Source organism: Cyanistes caeruleus, chromosome 2 (assembly GCF_971803275.1).
Source record: "Cyanistes caeruleus chromosome 2, bCyaCae1.hap1.1, whole genome shotgun sequence".
Taxonomy (NCBI): Eukaryota; Metazoa; Chordata; class Aves; order Passeriformes; family Paridae; genus Cyanistes; species Cyanistes caeruleus.
Genome location: NC_141702.1, coordinates 103,484,183 through 103,508,445, shown reverse-complemented (window position 1 = coordinate 103,508,445; position 24,263 = coordinate 103,484,183). Strand labels below are relative to the sequence as shown.

General features: G+C 46.2%; 1 protein-coding gene and 1 long non-coding RNA gene across 3 annotated transcripts in view; both read left to right on the top strand.

The window, feature by feature from the left end:
* The window catches only part of PARP1 (poly(ADP-ribose) polymerase 1), an 81,252-nt gene that overhangs the window by 25,101 nt on the left and 31,888 nt on the right, over window positions 1-24,263 (top strand). The window contains exon 1 of one of the 2 annotated variants that reach the window (XM_086870368.1): window positions 23,965-24,136. The exons of the other annotated variant lie outside the window; for it this stretch is intronic. Coding sequence (XP_086726494.1) covers window positions 24,017-24,136 — 120 coding nt within the window. The 5' untranslated portion in view covers window positions 23,965-24,016. Of the gene's footprint in view, window positions 1-23,964; window positions 24,137-24,263 lie in introns of those variants that run through there. 2 annotated transcript variants of the gene reach the window in all.
* LOC147655066 (uncharacterized) lies at window positions 15,274-22,072 on the top strand. Its single transcript, XR_015281325.1, has 2 exons — window positions 15,274-15,413; window positions 19,209-22,072. It is a non-coding gene; the product is annotated as an uncharacterized LOC147655066 (long non-coding RNA).

The window sequence follows — 24,263 nt, the reverse complement described above, 5'->3', positions numbered from 1 at the left end:
GCAGACCTGAAACTCTGTGTTTGGATTCATGTGTGACCCTAACCTTGGACCTGTCTTGGTTAAGCAAGGCAGCATAAAGTCACTGACTTGGAGAGCAGGGGAGTTCAACTTTGAGCTATTTCAGTAGAATTCAGACTGCACCCTGCTGTTTTCTTGCCTTACAGAGATGAGGAGGTGTTGTTTTTTTTTTTTTTATTTTTGCAGTTCTGAGTACTACTTTGCCATGACTTGAACCTGGTGGGAATCAGAATGGGAAATGCAAAGAGCCCCTTGTCTCTCTGCCATGGTTCCTTGGGGGCCCTTGGAATGGAGAGCAGCACAGTCTGCCCTCACTGAGAAGTTGTGATGATAAGGGAATCAAGTCATGAAGGGACTAAGTTAATTGGTGACAGTTGCCTGAGACAGATACCAAAATACAGCTTCCTTTTGTCTCATCTCTCCTAGTTACATGAAGCATTTGAAAGAAATTTATTATTCTGTGTCTTACACTGGAATGAATATAATTTATAGCATTTGCCAGTAGAAAGTGATGGAAAAGCTACCACAGAAAGCTGCTGAAGAAGTTTGATCCTTTTTTGTGTGTGTGTTATTTAGCAAGAAATACAAAGACTTTCTCACATGAATTCCTGCTGATTTCCTTCTGAGTTGAATCCAATGTTTTTTCACTCAGATATTAGTTTGTTAGACATGCTTCAGTAACCAGACATCCAGAAAGATACCAAGGTAATTTCCTGCCCTAAAGATACTCATCCCCATGAACCAATGCTAAAGATGTCACTGTGCAGCAGAGGCTTCTGCATCCCAGTACTCTGTAAGATGAGATATCTAAAACTCCACCTCAAATCTTGTGCTTTCTTTTCCTCATACTTTGTAAAGACCACATTTTCTAACAAAACAAGATGTTCTGCCCTGACAAGTCTTTTCTTGCAGCATTTGGCTAAACTCTGTCGCTCTCATCTGGGGTACAGTGACTTGGCTAGATCATCGTGTTGCCACCCAGAGACACCACGCTAATCTTCAGTATCATTTCATTTTGAGATTATTTCTTGCTCTGTGCTCTTGTTTTGATAATTCAGAAGGAAATATTTTCATCAATTGTCCAAAGTATGATCAAATGCTGGTGGTAGGGTTTTTTGTGGCAGCTTTTTTTTCTTTCAATTCAAACTTCATTCTTCTTCTCTTTTGCAAGATTAAGGGTGAAGATATGCAACGGCTCAGATTAATTCCCAATTACTTCACTGGGAGTGTGCCTGCTAATCAAATGTGGGTCTTTCTTTACCTATTGCAATTCCTACTGCTTTTTTATTTTCATGCATACTCACCTCCTTCCATCTCCTCAATTTCTCTGCAGCTCCAATCTCTTCCGATTCATTTCTGTGTTTTAAGGCTACTCCTGGTGTAGCCCCTGGGACCCAAGAGGAGTTACAGGATTTGGTACCAAAGAAGGCTGGATATGAAAGCACTTCCCCTGAGGCAGATGTGCTTTGTCACACCTGCATCAGTGATGTGAGAGGGCACTATAAAAACACTGAGCTGGATCCAGACTGAAAGGCCTGACAGTTTTGTGATTCTCAAATCTCAGCTGCCTGGAAAGACTTTAGTAGTTTCTGTGAGGTTCACGGGAAGATTTCAGTGAGGTAAGCACCTAAAATTCAGTGCAGAAACTATTTTTGCAGACCTTAGTCCATGTGCCAGCCCTTTGCAGATCTTTGAGGCCTCTTCAGTCCTTCAGAGTGGCACAAATGTTCCATCTGGTCGCTTCCACAGAGACAAGCGAGTTGGTGAATGAGTTCTCAGGTCTAATCTGAGCCATCAGCTTTAATGGAAATCAATGTTAATTAAAGAAAACTCATCCCTGTTTAGGATGAAGCAAATGCTGGTTCATTTGCAGGATTAATCATTCCAGGGGCAGACTGGCATTTCCCCTTCTCTCTTGGCGTAGGTGGAAGCCACCTACATGTTTGTAACTTCCAACTCCCTCCTGCTGCGTGATGGCACAAAGGGGCAGATTTGTCACTCTGGGGACCAACCATATGAAACTGTTTTGTTTGCTCAGTCACTTGCAGAGGGTGGCTGGTTGGTGCTTGGGAAAGCCAGCTGGTATCAGATGACGGCTTTAACAATTAGGAGAATGCTGCTACTGCTGTCTCTGGGGGGCGGGTAATCCATCAAAGACAGTAAACATCTTTTCACCCTCCACAAATGACCATCCCCACGTGCAAGGAGCTAGGAAAACCTTCCCAGCTCACTGCAAAGGAAGACAAGGCCAGTGCAATGAGCTACAAAGAACCACAAAATCTGATTCTCCTGGGGAAGCACAAAAGTGGAGGGGACAGAAACTGAAGCCTCAAAGGGCTTTTCCTTTCCCTTGTGATAAATTATTAAAAGCTAACCTTGAATACAGCATTAATCTAAAATCCCTGTGTCCAGAAACCCTTCAATTAGCAGTCCTCCAACTTCTCCAGTGGTGCCACCTTTGAGCCCCAGGCCCCAGCAAAGACAGTTCTGGCCCCCATTTTCTTCTTGCTCACCTCATCCCTGTGGGCACAGATTTAATGTTATGTTCTCCATGCCACTGCCAAAGAAAACTTTTCTCAACAGGGATGAGAGAGAGGGAAGAGGTGAAAAACAGGAGCTGAATTCCCTGAGGTTGCTTCAGGCCTGATGGGACTTGATAAACCCTTGTCACACCTGTGAACAGCAGTACCTAAGTGGGTAAATTTGGTGTCCAGCCAAGGAAAAGAGCAGCTGGCAGCTGTGAGAGAAGGCTTGTGGGGAAGGAAGATTTGTCACTAACTTCTGACAAGCGGTGGAAAATAACTTATGAGGGCAGGTCTTGTCAGGTACAGGAAAGTTTGGGGAATTTTGTCAGCTAGTGAAGGGACAAAGCTTCAGCCCGAGGCTGAACTGCAAGGGACCCTAAAAAAAAGCCAAATGGGAGATTGAGTGTTCTGTTTCTTGGTTTGGGCTTGTCCGTTCTTGATTTTTTTAAATGGCAAAATCTCTGAGAAATGTCACACGGACTCTTCCTTAGAGGATTAAATGGATATCTGGGTGGATCTCAGGCAATGGACTGGCACTTGGACCATTGGTGATGGCTTTGAGGAGGTACCCCAGCTGCTGGGGATGTGGTGTCTGAGAGATGGAGAAAGGACCAGGACAGCCAGGGCTGAACAGCCAGCCCTCAGTGGAGGTCTTCTGTTTTAAGAAATATGCAATAAATTCATTCTCTAGTGGGGGTAAAGGGAGGCACTCTGGAGTAGAACAACAGTCAGGACTGCTGGAAACTGAAAGGAAAAGTGAGTGAGGCAAAGAGAGGCAGTAAATGCAAAACATTTGTCCTGTAAGAGCACCTGCACAGCATGAGGACTAAGAGAGCTGTCTGCTGTCTGTCTTTCCCACTGCCTCACCCAGTACCCTCCTGTTTTATCCCACCAGTCTCCTGATGAGGGGGGCTCATCGTCTGGGCACCAAGCTGAAATGTCTCTGCCCTCCTGTAAAGAGTGAAGGGTAACACTGTTCAAGATTTTCCCTGCAGTGCTTGAACCCTGACCCCATCAGAGCCTTCCAGGATGGCTTCAGGTGCATTCACCAAATGAAATTTTCCCCTTCCTGCAGAGATTTTAACTTAATCAATACAGCCTAAACACAGAACAGCCTACAACTGCTTTCCATGCTGCTGGCTTTGGCCAGGAGCAGAACAGCTCTGTGTTATAAACTCTGTGGTCCCACAAGCCTGGAAGGGAAAAGAAAATGAAATCCAGTGCGGACACAGCAGAGAAGTGAGGCCTGCCAATAAAACCGAGCACAAAGCACTAGCAGTGCAGTTCAAGGTACTGCAGGGCTTCCTTCTGATCCAGTGGATAGTTTGGAACAGAATACATAATGTCCAGTGGCCTAGCCTTGGCTTCTTATCAAAGAGAGATTGATTCCTGTAGGAGTGGTGGTGAGCCATGGGCATGTGAGAACGTATCAGAATTTCATGTCAACTTTCAGCCAGTGCTAATCAGAATCTGATTAAGGTTCAAGATTTTTTTAGACTATGCCTGGCCGTGCTGAAGTTTTATTTGATCTTTAAGCATCCTTTTCCAAGTTACACGTTCCTTTGGCCATTTTCTTACCAGCCCAAACACAAAAGGTCTTGCCAGCTGGACAGAAGTGTCAGGATATTTTCTACATGTCTGACTTGCAGCCCCCTCTGTCTTGTAGCAAAGGCAGCTTTCCCTTTTACGCTCCCTACAACAGATGGATAAATCAGACTTGCTTTTGCCCATTTGCTGGCAACTGTATTGTGAGATCACAAGCACTTGATATTAACTGAACCATTATCAGTTAATAACAGCTTTCTGTGCAGTGTAAACTGATATGTCAAGGAAGAATGGGCCTAACAGTCAAGCATTTTCTAGATTACTCTTCCATTTACTAAAAGCAAGTAATTGCTGCTTAAAAAAAAAAAAAAAAAAAAAAAAAAAAGAAGAGATTTCATCTTGCTGTGCAAGATGTGCATTTCAACAGCTGCAGGTTTCTCAGAAGGCTTTTTGGAGTTAATCAGCAAAAGGGCAAAGGGCAGGCAAAATCTGGGCCAGGAGATTTTCGTGGCAGATTTTCAAGTCCATTAATAACAGCTCAGTCACTAGCAGGGCAGGGGAGCAGATGAGATGTGGGGTAAAGCCAGAAATTCTGAGCTGCTGGAAGGAGTGCTGTGCTGTGCTGCACCATGATGGCTGAGAGGGCAGAGCAGTCCAGTTTCCAGACTGGCAAAACCACAGCACCAATATGTGGCACAAAGCACTGAGAAGCCACTGGAGAACAACAAAATCAGAGCCTGTGATGTGTCCAGCCCCAGGGATGACAGCCAGGAGCTGCCTGAGGAGCTACTCTCTTGCACAGGACTGCTGCATCCTTGCTGCCCAGGCTTCTCACTCCATCTTAGCATGGCCTGGGAGGTTTCCCTGCGTTATTTTTATGTCCCCTTTGCTGCCTCTCAGAGAAACAGGACACTTAGACCTCTGTTTCTCTCACCACACCTGGCTGAGGGATCAATAGGTAACCTGTGCCAGGAGGAGAGGTACATGTTGCTGCTGAGGGCTCCTTGGGAGAGGTTTCCTGACCTATTGATGGCCCAGATGTGTCTGGGATGTCTGGCACGGAGAGAAGCTCCTCTGTATCCCTGTGTTCTGGCACAACAGGCGTGTGCTGTGACCAGCCCCTGCCTTGCAGCTCCCACTCCCGTCTGTCAGCTGCTGCTCTTAAGCCACAAGCTCTGTCACAGAGTCATGAGGTCTGTGCTTGGCTCTTGTTCTGCTGTTTGTGTGGTCAGAGGAATCTGGGAAGACTTTCTGATGGCACAGTGCATGCATGCACTCTGGATGTTGCTCCAGGCTGACTCCTTTTCTCTTCCATGGGTCAGGAAGCCTCCCCTCTGCAGTTAGCAGGGCTGGCACCCACATGTCTGTGTTCCATCCCTCGCTACATCCCCTTTGCTCTGTGCTCCTGGCAGTGTTGGGAGGATGTTTTCCTAGTTTTGCAGCACCAAAGCACAAGGAGCAGATGGGCTGAGCCTGTTGCTGAGTCTGCTTCCTCCCCTTGCATCTTATTTGGCAAAGGGAGATGCTGGAAGCTTGGACTCTTGCTGGGCTTCTGTTGGGGCCGGACAAAGGTTGACCAAGACCAAGGTTAGTGCTTGCTGCAGGTCCACAGCCAAGTTTATAGGGGTTATAGGCATAAACCAGCCATGCTACAGCAGCTCAGGTGGGCAAGCAGAATTTTCAGGTACCCTGAGGTGGTCCCACATGGACAAAATTGCTCTCAGGGGTAAGTTGAGCCTTTCAGCTGACAAGAGGAGGAGCTTAATGATATTAGTATTCACCTGAAATACTTCAGCTGGATGTCTTGGATGGGATGAATCCCCATGGAGACCCTTGGTGCTCTCCAAAGCACCTTTCCCCAGCCGTGTGTTCCATGGTGGGTCCCCAAGCACCCTGCAGGTGCTTGGTTTGCCCTACTCACAGCATCCTTGTTCAGAAGATTTATCTGACCCTACAGCATTCACTCTGGCTGCTTTTTAAGAACTGTGTCCTCCAGCTTGTAGAAGCCCTCCCTGGGCACTGTGCCATGCCTGTAGGCCAGCGTGGAGACAGGAGGAAAAATGAGCACCAAATTGCACAGTAATACAGCCTAAGGTGCACTTCATGAGGCTGGTAGGGGATGAATTTCATAGAGAAATAATGGAGTGAACTTCTGCAGATCTACAACCTGTAGCATCCCCAAACAACAGCTCTGCATCCCAATGGATAGAGCAGGGAATTAAGCAGGCTGCAGCAAGGTGTCCAGGCTCAGGTGATCTGAGAGAGGTGGAGGGTCTGGATGTCTGTGAGGGTACTTCTTTTATTCTTACAGTTGTCCAATGAAAAGGAGAAATGAAACACATTTTCGTGGTTCCACAGCTAGCCTAGACGATATTATGTTTCATGCCTGTCAGATTCAGGCAGTTTGTTAAAATTAGAGATAATAGATTTATGGCCCAGAAGGGATTGCTGCAGCTTGCAGCAGGCCAGACTTCCCTCTCTGATTTGTTTTCTACTCCCTCGGTGTTCTCCCCTCTAGGGAGAGGCTTTCAGGCACAACTCCAACATAAACAAAGAGGAGCAGTGGCCCAAAGGCTCTTGCTCTGTGCAGACTTGACCACTGTGACAGCAGTAGTCCCTGGGTGTTGTTCCCTTCTGGCCCAGAGAGCTGCCTCAGCACCTTCCCTTCTCACCCTGTCTGTGGCTTGAGACAGAAAAACAAATATTTGAAGGTTTGAGAGGGAAATGAGAACAGGGACAAGGATCTTCACTATTCTTTTAAAGAAGACAATGGCTCACAATTTTGACCTCTATCACCAAGGTTTTTTCTAGTGTCAAACTTGGATCAGAACATCATTTCTATAGCCCATTTCCAGCACACTTTCTTCCTTCTTAGACAGAGTTTGGTTTTCCTCACTTCCTTTAGCAAAATGTATATATCAGTACCTCATCTCCCCTTGCCACAGCTCTTTCCCAGGCTTTTCTGCTTTACTTTCCACTCAAACTGCTGTCACTTTTTAATTGCAGCCCTAGTACTTGACTCAGCTATTGTCCAGCAGGGTGAGATGAGGTATCAGGCAGTAGCTGTGGTGTCTGAAGTGGACAGGCTGTCACATACCTGTATCTCCTTTGCAGGTTACAGAGCCCATAATTGCTTGTGTGTCTACATTTTTTTTTTTTTTAAGCAACGTTTCTTAATTCCATGGGGTAAGAAACTGATTAAAATGTACCAAACGGTATCATCTTTAGTGCTTTGAAAAATCCCTGCAGCTGGTGGGTGGCTGTGGGGGAGGGAGTGATTGATGCAAAATGTCCCCTCTCCCCAGGAGATCTTTCTCCCCCACACCCATAATCCTGCTACTTCGTACTTATATAACATTGTCATCTCCTATAGCACGTATGCAACTGATTTGTCACCAGGAGGAAGCTCAGCCAGGAGTTGGAGCAAGGGACAGAGACTTCAAGGGTCCTGACTTCTGTCACTGGCGTGCAGTGGGCTCTTGGCTTCAGCTTTCCTCATTGCAAAGGAGATCCTACTGAGTTTTGCCTTGCTCAGCTGATATGAGATGAAGTATGTGTTGACAGAAATGTTTTGGGATCCTTTGATGGAATGTGTTAATTTATTAATGGAATCTTCTCTAATCATCACATTTCTTTCAATTAACCAACGAAAATGCTTTGTGAGGGTGTAGTGTGCTGCTCAGCGAGCAAAACCTGACCCTCACACAGCTGCGAGCCCAGCCGTGCACAGAGAGGCAATGCTGGAGTCCTGGAGGGTGGCAGGACCAGAGCTCTGCTGGTGATGCACACTGCCAGGCTGCAACTGGGGACTCAGTAGCCTGCAGCACGTGGGATGGGCTTGGAAAGGGTGGGTATTTTTAGGGAGAAGGAATTAGGCAATACGGACAAAATGAATCTCAGCTGAGGGGAAACACGGAGAGATGCCTAATGTGTGCGTGCGTGATGTATGTGTGTTATTTTAGGAGAACGCTCATCTGCCTGTCCCCTAAAGCACATGACAGTGCTGAGACAGTGCTCCTCAGCTCTGTCTGCCCCCATCTGAATTGGAAGAGTTTAATTCAGTCCCAAACACCACAGATGTGCCTGTATTCTTGGCTCAAGAGGGCTAAGAGGGTTGGTCAGCCCAAACACATTTATAAAACATTTTGCATCCATGTGGCAGCAATGGGAGTGTTAAATTCCCAGCACCACTGCCATGTGTCTGGGATATGACCAGAAAAGGAAAGGCTGCTACCCTGCCAGAGTGTGGAAGGGGCAGTAGGGGAAGGCGAAAGTGTGAGCAGTCACTGTGCAACAATGGGGAGGCAGAGTTAATTTTTGCCTGCTATAGTTTCAGTGCACTACTGAATTAATCTCCTGAGCTTTAATACTTAAATCCTGGTGGTTTTACATATTAAATCAGGAGGAGCAGTCCTTGAGGCAGGAGCAGAGGTTGTTTGTGTTCCTGCAGCACCCAGGTTGGGCAGCTGCTGTATTCAGCTAGCAGCAACAACTATCATTAGGTTTAATTAGTGATCAATATAACTAAATTAGTCTAAATTAGTCATTTCAACTAATGTAAGAAAGTTTGCCAGGCAGAGAGTGTGGGTTTTCTGGGAACAACGCAAGGAATAGGAATATGTCAAGAATCCTTATAATAAGCAGAGAGTGCTGCTAGGCCGGGCTCATCTTCACGGTGTGGAAGAGTGATGCACCTACAGCCTGGAGCTCAGCCTTTGCGCAGAGTCACAGGAGACCTGACTCCCAAACCCCTTCTGCTACTGCTCAGCAAACTCCCTTGTGAGCTTGCAGGCTTCCCTCTTGAATTATTAGTGTTTCTGACTTTGAAATACATGCTGTTTGTCTGCCCTCTGAAGTTTAGCCCCTCACGGTTAGAAAAACGATGTCTCTACAACTTTAGCAGAAACTCCTCCCCAGGAAGGCTCCCCCTGCTTTGTCAGAGCCATTCCTCCTCCAGTCCTGCACGCAAGGCACGTGGTCCTCACAGTGAGGTATCTGGGAGGGCAGCAGGAGCAGCCACAGCTGGTCACAGTCCCAGCACTGAGAATCATCCTTTACTCAAAAAGTTCTGACACGCAATTCCAGCGAGTGGCTGTGCAGCAGCGGGTCGCATCATCACATCCAGTCTCAGCTTTAGTCTGAGCTTCTTTCTGGCTTTAGGTTCATCAACAGCAGCCTTTTTCAGTCCTTTCTATCCAAACCTTGGATCTGGTCTTTATTTATAAGACAGTATCTCTTAAAATGGTTTTTTTTTGGTCCCATAAAACATGGATGCTCAGCTGGAACTTGTACTGAGCAGAAGATAAGGAATTCATTTCTTGGTTAATGTAGCATAAATGTTTTGTAACTTGTTTCTTTCTTTTCTTCTAAAGCTTTACTCTCTAGTTGATGTTGGGTTGTGATGATATCAAATTTACGAATACACCTTGCAGAAAGAATTGTAGCTCAATTTTGAAGGCCACACTATTCATTTGGGACCCTGAGTTTTATTGCTCTGTCTGGAGCTTTTGCTCTTTGCTAGATCCCACCAAGCACTTTCCGTGTACCTCTGGGAAATAGCACAAGCTGGGGGAAACAACTCCCAGCCCATACTTCACATGGAGAATCCAGAATCAGTTACACCTTTCTGCCTACACTCCTGTACTTCTGAGAGGCATCAAAGCAAAATTAAATTTAATTAACAGTCTCTGGGGCCTGGTACATTTTGTGTCTCTTTGGCTGGCAAATTGGAGCAGCCAAGGATGACTTAGGAGCAGCTTCAGAAACAGGATTCAGCACTGAAACAGAACTAGAGAATGGGTTTGAATTTCAAAACACAGCACTTGCACTTTTTGCACAAGTTCCATCATCCTAAGTAGCACAAACCAGCTTTTTTCAAAGGCTTCCTGCTAATCTTGGCTGAAAATTGTATACTATAACTTTCTTTCTTTCTAACTTTCTACCCAAAAAATACAGTTATCTTTTGATTTTAGATTAGAAATGGAGGTATTGTTTAGAAAATTAAGTCTGCCCTCTAAAATCCAAAGACTTTCCACATATTTATTAAACTTATTATAACCAAAGTGTCCCCCACAAAACTGTCTGTGGTTGGTTTGTCACAGCCTTTTTCCCTTACCAGTGGAGAACAGCCAGCCCAGAGAGATCACTGGCTGGCTGGACTTCTCAGCATATGGGACTTGCTGCTCTTCCTCATTAGCAGATGTCAGCAAGCCATCAGCTTGTCATTTTTCTGTCTGCAGATCCCCAGGCTTGCACACTAAAGGAACCTGAAGGTTCCCACCTCCTAAGTTGTAAGAGACAGACCAAAGTTTCCCTCATCTGCCTCACAACCGCCACAAGAACACTAAGACCCTGAATATCACAGGGGTACAGGGTATGTTATTTGTACTTGTACTTGGTACAGGGGTTCTGGTCCAGTTGAGGTGGATGTTTGCCGAGTGATTGTTTGCAGGTGGGTGCTGTGCTGTCACAGTACGCTGCCCTCGTTCCTGCTGGCGAGCAGAGACTTGTAAGAAATGGTTTGCTCTGTACCCTACACCTGCCCCCCTGAGCAATGGGTTTCATCACAATGATCATCAGTCTCTTCTGGTTTTGGCCCTGTGCCCCTCACTTTGTAAAAGACTATAAAAATCACACCCCAAACTTACCTTCTCTTGAGATCTCCCCAATGGGCAGAAGATGCTGTGTCAAGAGACAGCTGAGCAGTCTTTGACATTGTTAGCCATAATCCCCTTATTCTCTTTTTCCTATGCTTTGCTTTCTCTTCTTTTCCCTCTATTGTATATTAGTGCTGATGAGCTGATGATTAGAGCACTCAATAAAGTGTGTTTTGCTGTTTGAGTCCCTGGTGTGCTGACAACCTTTTGTATTCTAAGATCAAATAAAAGAACCACATCACGAATCCCACCTTGTGGATCGTGACATGAGTAACATTTTGCTCACTGCAACCTAGTGCTGGAACCGTGGAATGGTTTGGGCTGGAAGGGGCCTTAAAGATCAACCCCTCTGCCATGGACAGGGACACTTCCCACTACACCAGGGTTGCTCAGCACTCCATCCAACCTGGCCTAATAGCCAGAGATATGTCCTGAAATTGGAAAATAAGCAGATCTGCCAGGAGGAAGCCACAGGCACAGTGGTTGCCAGCGCAGTCACATTTTTAGACCTCGTAGCTCACCTGCCTCTGAGGCGTGGGACCCACGAGTCGTGTCACGTGTTGGAGGAAATCCCAAGCAGGGACAAGGCAGTCCCACTCACTCTGGCAGCACGCACAGGCAGCAGCATGTCTGCTGAAGTCATACTCAAGCAGTATTTTTAACGTGGCTTGAAAGAACTGCCAGCTCCTCTGCTGCTGAAAATGGGGCTATTTTTAGCAATTAGCTGTATTCAAATGTTCCTTCCACAATCTGCACAGGCAGTAAATGGTTTAGTATATTACCAGAAAGGATCAGATATTCCTCTAGATAAAAGCAGTGCTTGCTGTGTTAAAAAATGTTAACTCAGATGGAAATCTTCACACTTCACATTACCAATTCACACTGAGGCAGGATTGGGAAAGGGATATCACTTGAGGCTTCCTGTTAACATTTGTGTGCCCCCATTCTGAGAAAAACTTGACTATTCGCTGTGTTGCCTGGTTCCTGATAGTGCTTTGCATTACTATAGCTTCTCTCAGCTCACAATCTCAGACCTTTCCCTCAATAACATGGAGGTGGACAAGATAATCGGTAGGTGAGTGGGATCTATTCCCATCTGGCAAAGTCTTGCTGCTGAATGTAGTACTCGATAAAATCCATTGGAGTTTCCTGGCATGTGGCAGTCTGTGCCTTCCTACAAACTATATTGTGATGCTAATAATAACCCTAATAATGGTTAAGAATAATATTTCTCAAACAGGTCTTTCATCAGCCATCAGGCTGCCATGGGGTGGCAGGAGATGGCTGTGATCTGGAGATTATGTGGACTGTTATGGAGTAGGAACAGTGCCTCTCATGGCCCTGATTCTGCAAATACTGGAATTGCTATTTCTCAAAGCATATGCTTACACTTGAAGCCTGCAGTAGAGGAGTTTAAGCAGAGACACAAATTTAAACAAGTGTTCAACAGATTTGTTATCATTTTAAGTCCTCTGTTTCAGAGGGCCTGGCATTCAGTATTGCAAGGCAATTTTAATGCCTCTTGCTTGATATGTAAAAATGGAGAATTATTCAGCTAGGGAAAAATGAAAAACATCGATTGCATGTGATTGGCAGCTTTCCCTGACCTCTGGACAGGGGAGAACCGCAGGCCTGCCAGATTCAGCTTTTCTTTGAGTGGAGCATGAGAATGCTGGAGGTAGTGGCTGCTGAAGGCAGTTCTCCCATCCCTCAGAGCCCTTCAAGAAGGACTGGATGGAAAAAGCTCCTTTCAGTTATAAAATCATCTGTGCAATGGGTCACCAGAGCTACACCAAGACAAATCCTTTCTTCTGCATGGCAGGGAAGGGAGGAATAGTCTGCCTTTTATTTCTCTTGATGAGAATCTCTGTGAGTCAAGATTCCCTTTGCAAGCCAATATGGAAACTTTAATGCCTGACATTAAATATTCTTTTTTAAGCTGTGCTGAACTGAAAAAAAAAAAAAAAAAAAAAAAAAAGTTAATTAGAGCTTCTTGCAAAGGAAATAAAAAAGTATATTAGTTAAAGTAGTGACATTTCCTTTTGATAGAAAGCTGGTGTTTCCAAGAGTCTGAGATAAAGGCTAATAGGCAGGCTAATCAAAGAACACAGGAACAAGTCCTTATGCAATACCTCTCCCGTCTGTTCAGTACAAATCCATTTGATCTTTACCATTAAGCAATGGAATTTTGCTTCATATCACAAAAAAAGAATATCTGAGAGTACAAGAGAAGAATTGTGTCCAGGCCACAAGCTTTCTGTCTGGGCTCACAGGAATATTTCTCCGCAGTGGAGTTGCAGTGAGATGTGGAGTTTGTCTTGACCTGCTGTAAAACCAGTCACCAGCCATAAATGTAGGTCTCAGATCTTGAGGATCTCTCAGAACTCAAGAAAGTATGAGAGCCTGAGCCCCAGACTCAAATTTATTTCTAAGATGTGGGGAAGTGCTACTCTGCAGCCCAGCTCCATTGTCCTTCACAGTTCTCTTTCTTCTGTGTTTCTCTTCTGTTCCTTTTCACCCACCTCCTATTTATCCTCTTCCTTATCTGCTGAGACGTTTCTCTGTAGCATCTTCCTCTTTCACTACTTCCTGTTGCCAAAACCCTACTTCCAAAAGTCAGAGGTGATCATTTCTTACTCCCAAAAGCATCGCATCAAACATAGGAGGAATGCTGTATTAGAACTCAGTTTTGTGGACAAGATTCACCAGGTGGAGAAGTAGGAGCTCTTGTTTTGATGCATCCAGTTTTGATTACACACAGAGCACAGTATCCATAGGTAGAGCATCAGGGCAGGGGTCAGGTTCAGAAGGGTAGAAACATGCTTTCTGAAATTGTGGGGATTTTTTCTAAGTCCTTAGAAGATTAGAGCTCTGCTGCTTGTAAAGCAAGCTGAAGAAGCTGCTTTCAATGGGCTTTCCTCCTCACCCAAGAATGAGATGTCCAAACAAGCATTTGGAAACCTCTGGAGTTGTATCAGGCAGTCCAGTTCCTTCACACAACGCTGCTCTGATTCTGAGTTCAGGCAATTTCTGTTTCAAACACCTGGTGAATTTTCTAATTACACTAATTAGCCTCAATCAAGAATAAAGAATCTGATGCTTCATCCTCTGGCACTGCATGTTCCTTGACAGAAGAGAGAAAAGCTGGTGTTTGTGTCTTTCCCCATGAAGAAGAAAAGTTTGAGCGGGTTTTGAAACCCGGTGTGAAAATAGGTTTTGCTGCAAAAGTCACTGGAAGTCAGAAAGCCATCCAGAACTGCTGAGGCCACCAGGGAGGGAAGCAAAGGGAAATGGTTGCAATTTCAGCTTCCCTTCAGAAAGCCATGATATCACCTTTCTGTGAGGGCTTTCTGGTTTTAGTGATAAAACAGGATGGGGTGAAGCATTTTGCACACATCTTTGTCAGACTCCACCACAATGCGTACGCTGAGCTTGAAAACTGAGGCATCCACCCCTACTTGTATTCACTGAACCTGCTGGACATTTTGCCATGCACATTAGTGTGAAGATCTCATATTGGTTCTCTTTCTTAAAAACTGATATTACAAAATGATGGATAGCCTCAAATTCCATTAAGGTCAATACATGTGCTTTAGCTACTGATAGGATTTGGTCTCTAGGCTTATATGTAGTTTACATCTCTTTCTCCTTGGTGGCATATCAAATGCCATATTACCCCCTCAGTTCTTCACCAGGAACAGAAGAATTGCTGCTCTACTTAAAACAAAACAAAACAAAAAATAAAGTGGAAATTATTACTTATTTTTCCATGTGCTGCTAACAGGCTTCATAAGAGAGTCACAGGCTGGGGTGGGTGGAAAGGGACTACCATTGGCCTCTGCTCAAATCTAGTCCAGCAACAGCAGGATGCTCAGGGCCTCATTCAGCTGAATTTTGAATTATCTCCAAAGATGGAGATCCCACAGCCTCTCTGTTCAATTGCTTCATCACACTCATGATAATCCTTTTTTCTTCCTGTCAAAACTACAACCTCTTTTTTGTTTCAAATCTATCACCTTTCATCCTTCTGCTGTACACCTCTACAGAGGGTCTGGCTCCATCTTCTTTAAACACTCCCAATTAAAAGGGTTTGTGTCACATGAAAAAAAAAGATGGTCAAAGTTGGAGGATGCCTTTCCAGACAGAGACTTCAGATATTACATCTCCAGCTGAGTTAGTCTGATCTACTGGCTCAGATGATTGGTTCACTGAGGATCAAAAATGTACAAAAATCATGTTTGATCTGAGAGTCAAACATCACTCACAGCTTTGCACAGATCAGGGCATTCAGACCAGATTTGTCACTAGGAGGAGCCAAAGGGAAGCATCTCCAAAGAAGTTTCCAAATCAAATGTCCAAATTTATTTTGAAAAACCCTGTAAGTGCCCCAATGCCTTGTGATGGTCATGTCTGAGATGTCCCTTTGTCCTTCCAGGTGGATTTGATATGTGATGTTAAGTGCTGATCCCCTCAGGAATGCAGATCCCCTTTAGAACTGGCAGGTGTGATAGGTCAAAGCCAAATGAAGAGTAAAAGGCTGCAATTCTGTCACTGTGCTCCGACTTCAAGGGCAGCTCTCACCTTCAAGGCAGCTCTTTGGCTGCCTGCAGTGGTCACCTGATGGCAATCATGAGATTGATGTCTGTGAAACATGAAACCTTAAGGAGCTGTGAGTAAGAGGTCTCTTGGGAGCTGTACTCTGTATCTGAAGAGCTGTAGTCAGTCTGTTCTCCTGCTGAAGCTCACACTTCTGGGTGCTAGAGCCACCTTGATAAATAGTGTGTAATGCAAAGCTAGGAAGGAAATATGTGCTGGGTGTCAGGTTTAAGGATCCAGCAGACTTGTCAAGCGTATGTTTGGCTCTAGACAGGCACAGAATGTTTGACTCTAGACATGCACTTGTGAGAGCTCAGAAACATTGCTGCATGAGGACTAGGGCAGGCCTGTTTCAGCAGCAGGGCCAGGAAATTCTGAGGTGTCAGGAGGCCAAAAATTGAGACACAGTATGAAAGCTATGCCACCTGAAAGCTGGTAGAAACCAAAGTACTGCTATACATTTATTTTCCTTTTCTGTTTTTCTATTTTGTCCTGAGAAGCATACCGTGTCATACTCTGGCCTATTTTAATTCCTAGGGATGTGAATAGAAATACGACTCATGACAACTCATTAACATTCCTTTGGGAGAACCACAACAATTTTGTGCCCTAGATAATTGATTTTGATATGCTTTCCCTTGGCTAGGAAATGCAAGTTCCTTGCTACACATTCCCGGCTGGTTTTGGTCACTGAATTCTTGATGTTTGAAAAGGAGATAATGCAAGTTCTCCTATCCCATTTATTCCGAGAGACTCTCAGTTCAGTGGGGGGTCTGAGCATTTCTTGCCAACAGCAGAAACAATAATGGGTCTCACTTAATGAGCAGCCGCTGAGCTAGGTGTGCACAGGGCAACAAATTAGCAGCTACACTTGTAGCCTTGGTAGGAGGAAGACCACAAAACTCCAGGATTTCTCCCAAAGGTCATTGATTTGGCAATTCTTTGGTGAAATTGATTACTGGTCCCTGCAGTTAGCTGACGCTGTAAAGGAGGACAGCTCTTTCCAAAAGCAGTTTGTGAAATGTAACTGTAGACAGTGAGATCAGCAGAGGAGATGTGACCAGAGGAGGCTGAGAATAGCAATGAGGCCTCTGCCAAAGCTGACCTGGGGCAGGTGAGAACAACTCCCTTATTCAGGCAGAGTAAAGCAGGGATGAGGCAGTACCTGTAGACAAGACCTGGTGAGCAAACTTGGAGCCTTCTGTTTTGGGAAGTGCCAAAGGTGGCTGCTCTGCAGCAGCAGCCAGCACGTCAAGGAGGGCAAGAGCTGCCCTCCACAGCACTGGATCATTTCCAGCAGTGCTGGGGGAAGTCAGGGGCATCTAAGCTCCCTGTATTTGAAAGTTGTTGTATCTAAAATTAGCTGCCAGCAGCTGAACGTGTGCTAAACCCTCCCCAGGCGGGTACCCGGTCTCAGCTCTCTCACAGGAGGGGATGTTCCACCTTTCAGCACCCCCAGCACAACAGCTCTGGCTTCCTGCAACCTCACCCAAGAGGTGCATCCCCTCCTACCTCCACCAAGAGGTCAGTGCCCAGATATAAGATATACTAGTGCCAATGCTGGCCTTTTACTGCCCTTAAGCAGTTTTTCTCTGGGTGAAAAGAGGACTCCAGTTTCCAGCACTGCTAATCCTCTGTAAAGTTCACTTGGTAGTTGGAGAGACTGCTGCAGCTTTACTAAAAACAAACATTTTTCCTCTGAAATGTGTTGCCTTTGGCCAGGCTGATGTGTTTATCAAGCAGCCACTTTCATCATTGCTTGCTTTATTTTATGCCATCTATTACCAGTGCCCTGTGTGCTTTTTCTCTGTGGTGTGTTTTATGCATAGTTTGTCTACAAACAGTGCAAATAAAGTTAATCTGATTGTAGCTGGTTTGCTTTAATTAGAGCAACACTGGAGCGTGGATCCTCAGTGTTGATATTGCTCTCCAGGATGAGGAGAGCAGACCCAGGGCTCCTGGGTTCCGCTGCCAGCCTTCCCTCCCTGTGCCATCCATTGTGTAAATGGGGTCTTTAGAATTAGATCCCTGAATAAATGAGAGCTACCTGGATTAGGGACTGAATATTTTGCATATTTATGAATGTATCAGATGCCCCTAAAAAGTGTATTTTTATTAGGAGAAAGAAACCAATTATCCTTTAATCAGAATATCTCCTAACAATAATTAGTCACAAAGGAAAACTAAGATTCCCCATCATGAATATATAATTCAAAAGAAGACTGCCAGTATCAAATCCACACTGAGAGATACTTATTGTCATGAAGTTGTGTGATTGTAATAGAGCTAAGAAATACTTCAGAAGGCAAATTTTATTAGATAAGTGGTCACTGCTCCTCATTCTGGCATTTACAAGCAGTTCAAAATTTTCTGAAAGCAATGGGTTACAGAGGAGTTAGATTGACTTTCTCAAAAGTTAAAGAAATATTTAGCACTTCCAAATAGTGTAACCACTGCTGAGCTCTTAGCTAAACCCAGGGGTCTATAGGCAAGAAGTACCTAGCAGATTTTTGGCAACTGAGGAAAGAGAACATTCACAGCTTCTGGGACTGAACACATTTCTGTATGAAAGAAACACAGAATGAGAGACAGCCTTTAAAGGAGAGCGATGAGGACAGGTCTGCTTAGTGTAACAGGAAACTTTCTCATCAAGAGGCAAGGGAGATGAATTATGGGATAGTGTAGCCTCCACTGTCACCACTCATTTGTTGCACTTAATGAATTACTGGAATCAGTCACATAATGGATGCTCAAAGACCAGAAAAAACATCCTGCTGCTCACCTGGGCAGACCTGCAGAGCACCCAAATAAATGCCTCAGGCCCTTGCCTGACAAAAGGAGCCAACATAGGTACAAGCAAAGTAAAGTCTGTTTTCAGCTGTGCCAGGAAAGCAAGGTCTCAGCTGTCTGTGTCCATCAAAATCTGGTGGAATTTAGATTTTGGATAAATTATGGGCACTAGCTGGGTCACCAAATGGACATATTTCACTGCTCTTTAACAGAATGCTGTAAGAAACCCCCATTTCAAAGGTGGATTTGTTTCAGAAGCTGTGGTATCTCTGCAAAGGGCCTGTGCAGCCTCAATCTACCGCAGAGCACCCATGGGACTGCAGAAATGTCATTTTCTTTTTAGCCCAATAGCATAATGCTACTGAGAGTTTCACTGGCTATTCTGTCCCTTTTAGCCCTCAGGCTCTTCTGTTTTGCTTTTTTTTTATTCATTTTCAAGGACCCAAACTGGGAACCATATGCAGACTCTCCAGCTGGTGTCTTGTGCTGCCCAATATGTATTTTGGCAGCTGTTCTGGGCCAGAGGATACCCAGACTGCTGGCACAGGTAGGGCAGGTATCTGCCACCCCAGGGACCTGGCCAGCTACCCTGGGCTGCTCTAGTCAGGACTCACAGCTTGGCTTCAAGTGGAGACATGTATTTGGGATTATAACTTCAGAGGGGGAAGCTTCCATCCTTAATTAAAATCCTCCATAAGGCTGTACCTTGGGATTGACACACACAGATCTCTGAACTTTCCAAGTCTCTCTCTTGTTTCTGCTCTTGAACATTTTCAGTGCTGCAGCTGGTGCCTCCTTCCTTTGGCAGCAGAGCCTTTTACAAGTGGCATCCACATAGGCAGGAAGATTAACAGCCCCACTGCACTACAAAGGGGAAAGATGGAGCTTGGGAACACAGGTGGGAGAACAAACTAATGGGCAGCATCCACACAAAAAAGGTAGCCAAGTAGCCCATGAGGGTGTTTGCCATCATTTCTCACAAGCTCTGCCAAAGGCTGACTGAATGGCTGTGGAATTAGCTCAGCATTTTGAAGACTTTGCTTTTTCCTTGAGTGTGATTTCTTATTCTTGTTGGCAGGTAGCAGAAATCAAGAATGGGACCACAGCTGCCCATTCAGCAAATGCTCCTCTGTCTCCAGCTCACTGGGCTTAGCATTTTAAATGAAGAACCTCTGATGAGACTGAAGATCATCTCATCCCCATGTTATGTCTCCTCACTGTCATCATGAATTAGTACGGACTTTATCTCCAAAGCTCACTGTTTTATGTTCCTTTTAACATTTGAAGTTAGGAGAACTCTAAATAATTCTTTTCAGCATTACTTTGCCACAACATCTGCCTTTGGCTGTAGGCTCTAGTTTAATTAACCTGCCATGAGAACAAATTTCCTTTTACCCTTCTTTAATTTCCCACTCTCTAATTTCATTGCATAGTGATTTGTGTCTCAGTTGCCACATGGGGACAGTAAAACAGGGATAATGGCATGGTTCTTCCTGTATGGGGATAATGTCAGGGTGAATAACCTCAAAGCCTGGCAAGCACCCAGGTACTAACTATGGCAAGTACTGTGGCTGCACTTGGCTCTGCCACTGGCTTTGGAATATTACCTTCCCCAGACTCAGGATATGTAGTCACACCACTGAATTTACTGAGAGAAAGCTACTCAGTCATGTTCCCAGGCAGTCTGAAATGCTGGTTCTCCTCTATCAACCCCTCCTCCCTTGCCTCTTCCTACATCTACTTTCCTGGGCATCTGGAAAGACAAATAAGCATGTTTATTTAAGGCACCTTTCTAAAGAACAGAGGAACCATCAGAGCTGCTTCACACAGAGCTCTGTGCTGGTCTGTAATGCAAAAATATTTAGGGGGACTAAGAAGGAGGCCAGCTCTGTGCACCAAAACTTCACCTCTGCCCTGCAGGAACACTCTATATTCAGCCAAAGAGATTGTATCATCCAGGAGAGAGGAGCCATGGGAAGTTATTAAGCTATTCAATACATATTTTAGAACCCCTAGACAGGATGATGAGCCCTCTGATTTATTCCATGGAAAGAAAAGACAATAAGATGCTCAGATGGATGGGGAGTGCACAATCTCACATCCCTTTCCCACTGGTGCAGTCTCAGGGATGTCAATGGGATGATCACTTGCATAAGCAAGAAGGCACAGCTGAGCCACAGCAGTGGTTGCCTGTAGCCTCTTTCCTGCATGCAAACAGGGTCATCCCAGCCACGCTGATTATGTGCAGTGGCATGAAGAAAGTGGGTCATCAGTATAGACAGGATAACCTAGCACAGTTTTTGCTACAAAACTCTCCAGCTATCTGATAACAAAGACCAGATAATATAAAGTCTCCTGCAGCAACAAATCCAGGCTTGAGCAAGAACAGTTCTGACTGCCCCACTGGCGGTAAGTGATCATGTTGCATATATATACCAAACATTTTCTCACCCTTTGTGAGATGCCTGGCAGGGTGGAAATCTTGCAGAAAGTCATCTCAGGCATGTGTCAGAAATGGAGCCCAAAGCAAGACAGTCTGGAAGATTCAGTGCTCAGGGTTCTGTCAGCACAATCTGAAGGAAAGCATTTGGTCCTGTGACACTAAAGAGATAACTTATATCTTCCTGGTACCAGCAGTTTGACCTACTTTCCCCTGCCTTTCAGAGGCATCTAATGCAAAATGGCCCAGAAAAGAAAATACAATTCTTTGTGGAGCCCTGAAGTCACAAGCCAGACACCTGAATGCTTGACAGTGAATTTCAGAGTCTGAGACACTCAAAACTGACAGAGATGGGGTTTCTTTGGCCACTCTTTTCTTCTTTACTGCTTCTGTGCAGTTTGCCTCTGGAGAACAGAAATTGCTGGGGGCGTCCTAGAGGTGAGATTGCAGAAACAGAGGCTTTAAGAAAATTCCAAATATCCTGACATTTGTGATGAAGCCTGCAAATCAGACCTTTTGATTACACCCCCTGCCTCACTACACTCCTGTCCACAGCACGGTGAGCTATGGGAGCCCATGGGCATGTGTGTGATTGGGGAAGTGCTGCTCTGTAAACACCAGCAGCCAGTTTGGCATCTCAGTGTCAGTATATGGAGATAATCAAAACACCTCTGAGGATAACCATGAGTTCTACCCTGGTAACAGAGAGGGAAAATAAACCCTCAAATGTTGGCGCAGCACTTGTCATCCAACAGGATCCCAGAAGTCATCAGTCCACTGAGATGGGAATATTGTTAGAAAGGGATGTAGACATCATGTGAGGGATCATAAAAATATTACCCTCTTTAACTGTCCTTGCTCCTGCTGCATGCAGGTTCCTGTAAAACCCAGCAGCCAAAGATGAGGGCTCTTGAAATACTGTAATTACTTAAAGGGATTGTTACCCAGAAGAGTGGCCTTGCAGATGCCACTTCTCTCAGCTGCTGCCAAAGCACCTGTTTTGTAACAAAACTTGGTATCCTTGGTGCTGTTTGTGTTAGCACTGACTGGTCCCTCACAGCCCCTGGAGAGAGGAAGGGATGTGCTGTGATCCACATGTCACACTTGGGAAGACAGAGAGCAAGGCAACTCTGTTGTGATCAATAGATTTATGGAAGGGACTAACATGATTTGGTAACTCTTGACACCACAAATCAGGATGACGTTTTGCCTACAGAGGAAATTACACTTCAATAAGAAGAACTATAACAATTTAATTCCGGCTACATAGACATTCCTGATTCAAAGCAGCACACAGGTTGTAGCCAAGAAAAACTCCTGTGGAATTCTCAAAGGCTGAAAAAGTAAAGTGCCCAGAGCTTTGAGGCTGATCCTTTCGAGCAGAACCACCTACCCCTTTCGAAAAAGAAATTCCACTAAACCCCATTTGGACTCGTATTAATGTAGTATGTGTTCATAACTGAAAATAAAAGGTTAAGCTCAGAAGAGCCATTTGTTACAGTCACCTTTTTTGCTTGTTTTCATGCTTGCAAGTCTGTGAATGTCTGTGTATGGCTCTTCATGACATCTTACAGATCCTCTGCAAGTGCCTAGGCTGCAAGCTGCAGAGCAGCATTTTGGTGTTTGGGCAGGGCTGCTTTTCTTAGGAGTGCAAGTGGCCCCAGCCAGAGGAAACACCAATGAGCAGTCATTTCTCTTTTGCTCAAACACTATAAATAAATAACATATAAACAAGAGTTTTTTCAAAGAAGGTGGACAAATCCTTGGAAGAAAAATTCCTGTCAGGATGATGGCATGCAGGAAGTCTCTAAGCCACCAATCTCATGAGGCTGGGAAATATCTGGGAGATCAAGTAGTGGTTTTTTGGCCTTTCTTATGTCAGCCTCTGGCAGAGGCGGGATCAGGGTTAAACAGGCCATTGACTTCATTTAGGACAACTCTTCCAAGTCAGCCCTTAACTGTTTGCTATTTGGATTCCCTTGGATGGAGCAGGGTGGCAGCAGTTCTGTTGAACTGGGTGAATGCCACTCCACGCCTCTCTGCTGGTCACCTTCAAACAGGGCAAACCCCTTGGCAAACATGCCAGGCAGTGGGAGGGGGTCCAGGTCATCCAGATGAACTCTCCTGGGTTTTTCTCCCCATTTTTCCCCAGGGTGAGACCAAATGCACTGATCTGACTCTGAACCACTGGTGTCTGGGCCAGGAACTCCTGGAAGGAGTAATCAGCAAGATCCCGCTGTATGGAGCACCTGGGTGTCTGTGTGTTCGCAGCACCATCTAGCGCTTCGCAGAGATTTCTCTTGCTCCTTCCCCAAATCCGCAGTGATGTACCCAGGACCCATCCTTTCCTCCCGGGCACGCCGCTCACCCCCAGGCTGTTGCGGGGCTCCCTGTGAAGGCAAACCCTGCGTTCGTGCACGGCACCCGTGTGACAGCCTGGAGAAGGGCGGCACAGGATGAAAGGCGTGTCAGCATCTCAGATTTGCTGAGATGCTGCTGTGCACCTCTCAGTGACATCTGCGAGCTGCCTGAAGCCCACCCGGGGCTGCACATCCTGCCTTAGTTGAATCCTAATGTCAGAATCTCTATAAAATTAATGACAAATACTTGGCAACGGTTTGGAGCAACTTCAGTGCTCTTCTTTCCTCCAGGGAAGCTGCAGAGCCAATGCCCTCTGCTGATAGGAGAGGATAATTATCTTCTTTGAGTGGGGAAAAATCCTGCAGGTTTTTTATTGAAGGGCTCCTTTTCTGATTTTGTCAGCAGCCACACTGTTATTCCCAGGGACTGGAGGAAACAGAATTACAGCATTATCAGGGTTGGAAGGGACCTCTGGAGATCAGCAGTCCAACCCTCTGCCAAGGCAGGGTCACCTGGAGCAGGTGACACAGGAACGTGTCCAGGTGGGGTTTGACTGTCTCCAGAGAGGGACCCAGCGATCTCCCTGAGCAGCTGTTCCAGTGCTCTGCCACCCTCATATAAGGAAGTTCGTCCTCATATTAGGGTGGAACTTCTTGTGTTTTAGTTTAGGACCATCGCTCCTGGTCCTGTCGCTGGGCACCACCGCAACGCCCGCCTGGAAGCTGCATCACGCTGCCAGCATATGTCTGCGGGAGAGCTGCTGAGCTCAGGTTCTCCCAAGACGCGGGAGCCCGCTCTGTGCGGGTACGGGACAGGGACAGGGATGGGGGGGGGATGCGGGGGTGGCGGCGGGACCCGAACCCGCGTCCCTCAGGGCGCAGCGCGGCCCCGCAGCACGAGACGCGCCGCCGCGCCCGCCTCCCATTGATACACAGTGGCAACCTCCAGGCGCGCGCAATCGATGCCAGAGCGGCAGATCCGCCCGGCCGGCGAGGCGGGGGAGCGCGCTCGGCGCTCGGCTGGCGCTGCCGCGGGCGGGGTCGCGGCGGGCGCGCGGCGCGGGCGCGGCGGCGGGAGCGGCGGCGATGGCGGAGCCGGCGGAGAAGCTGTACCGGGCCGAGTATGCCAAGAGCGGCCGCGCCTCCTGCAAGAAGTGCGGCGAGAGCATCGCCAAGGACTCGCTGCGCCTGGCGCTCATGGTGCAGGTACCGCGTGGCGGGGCCGCCGCGGGCGGCGGGCGGGCTGAACTGGCCGCTCCGTTTGTTACCGCCGGCGGCGGGGCCAGCCCGGGGCTCCGCTCCCTCGGCCCGCCGCGGTGCTCCGGAGCCGCTC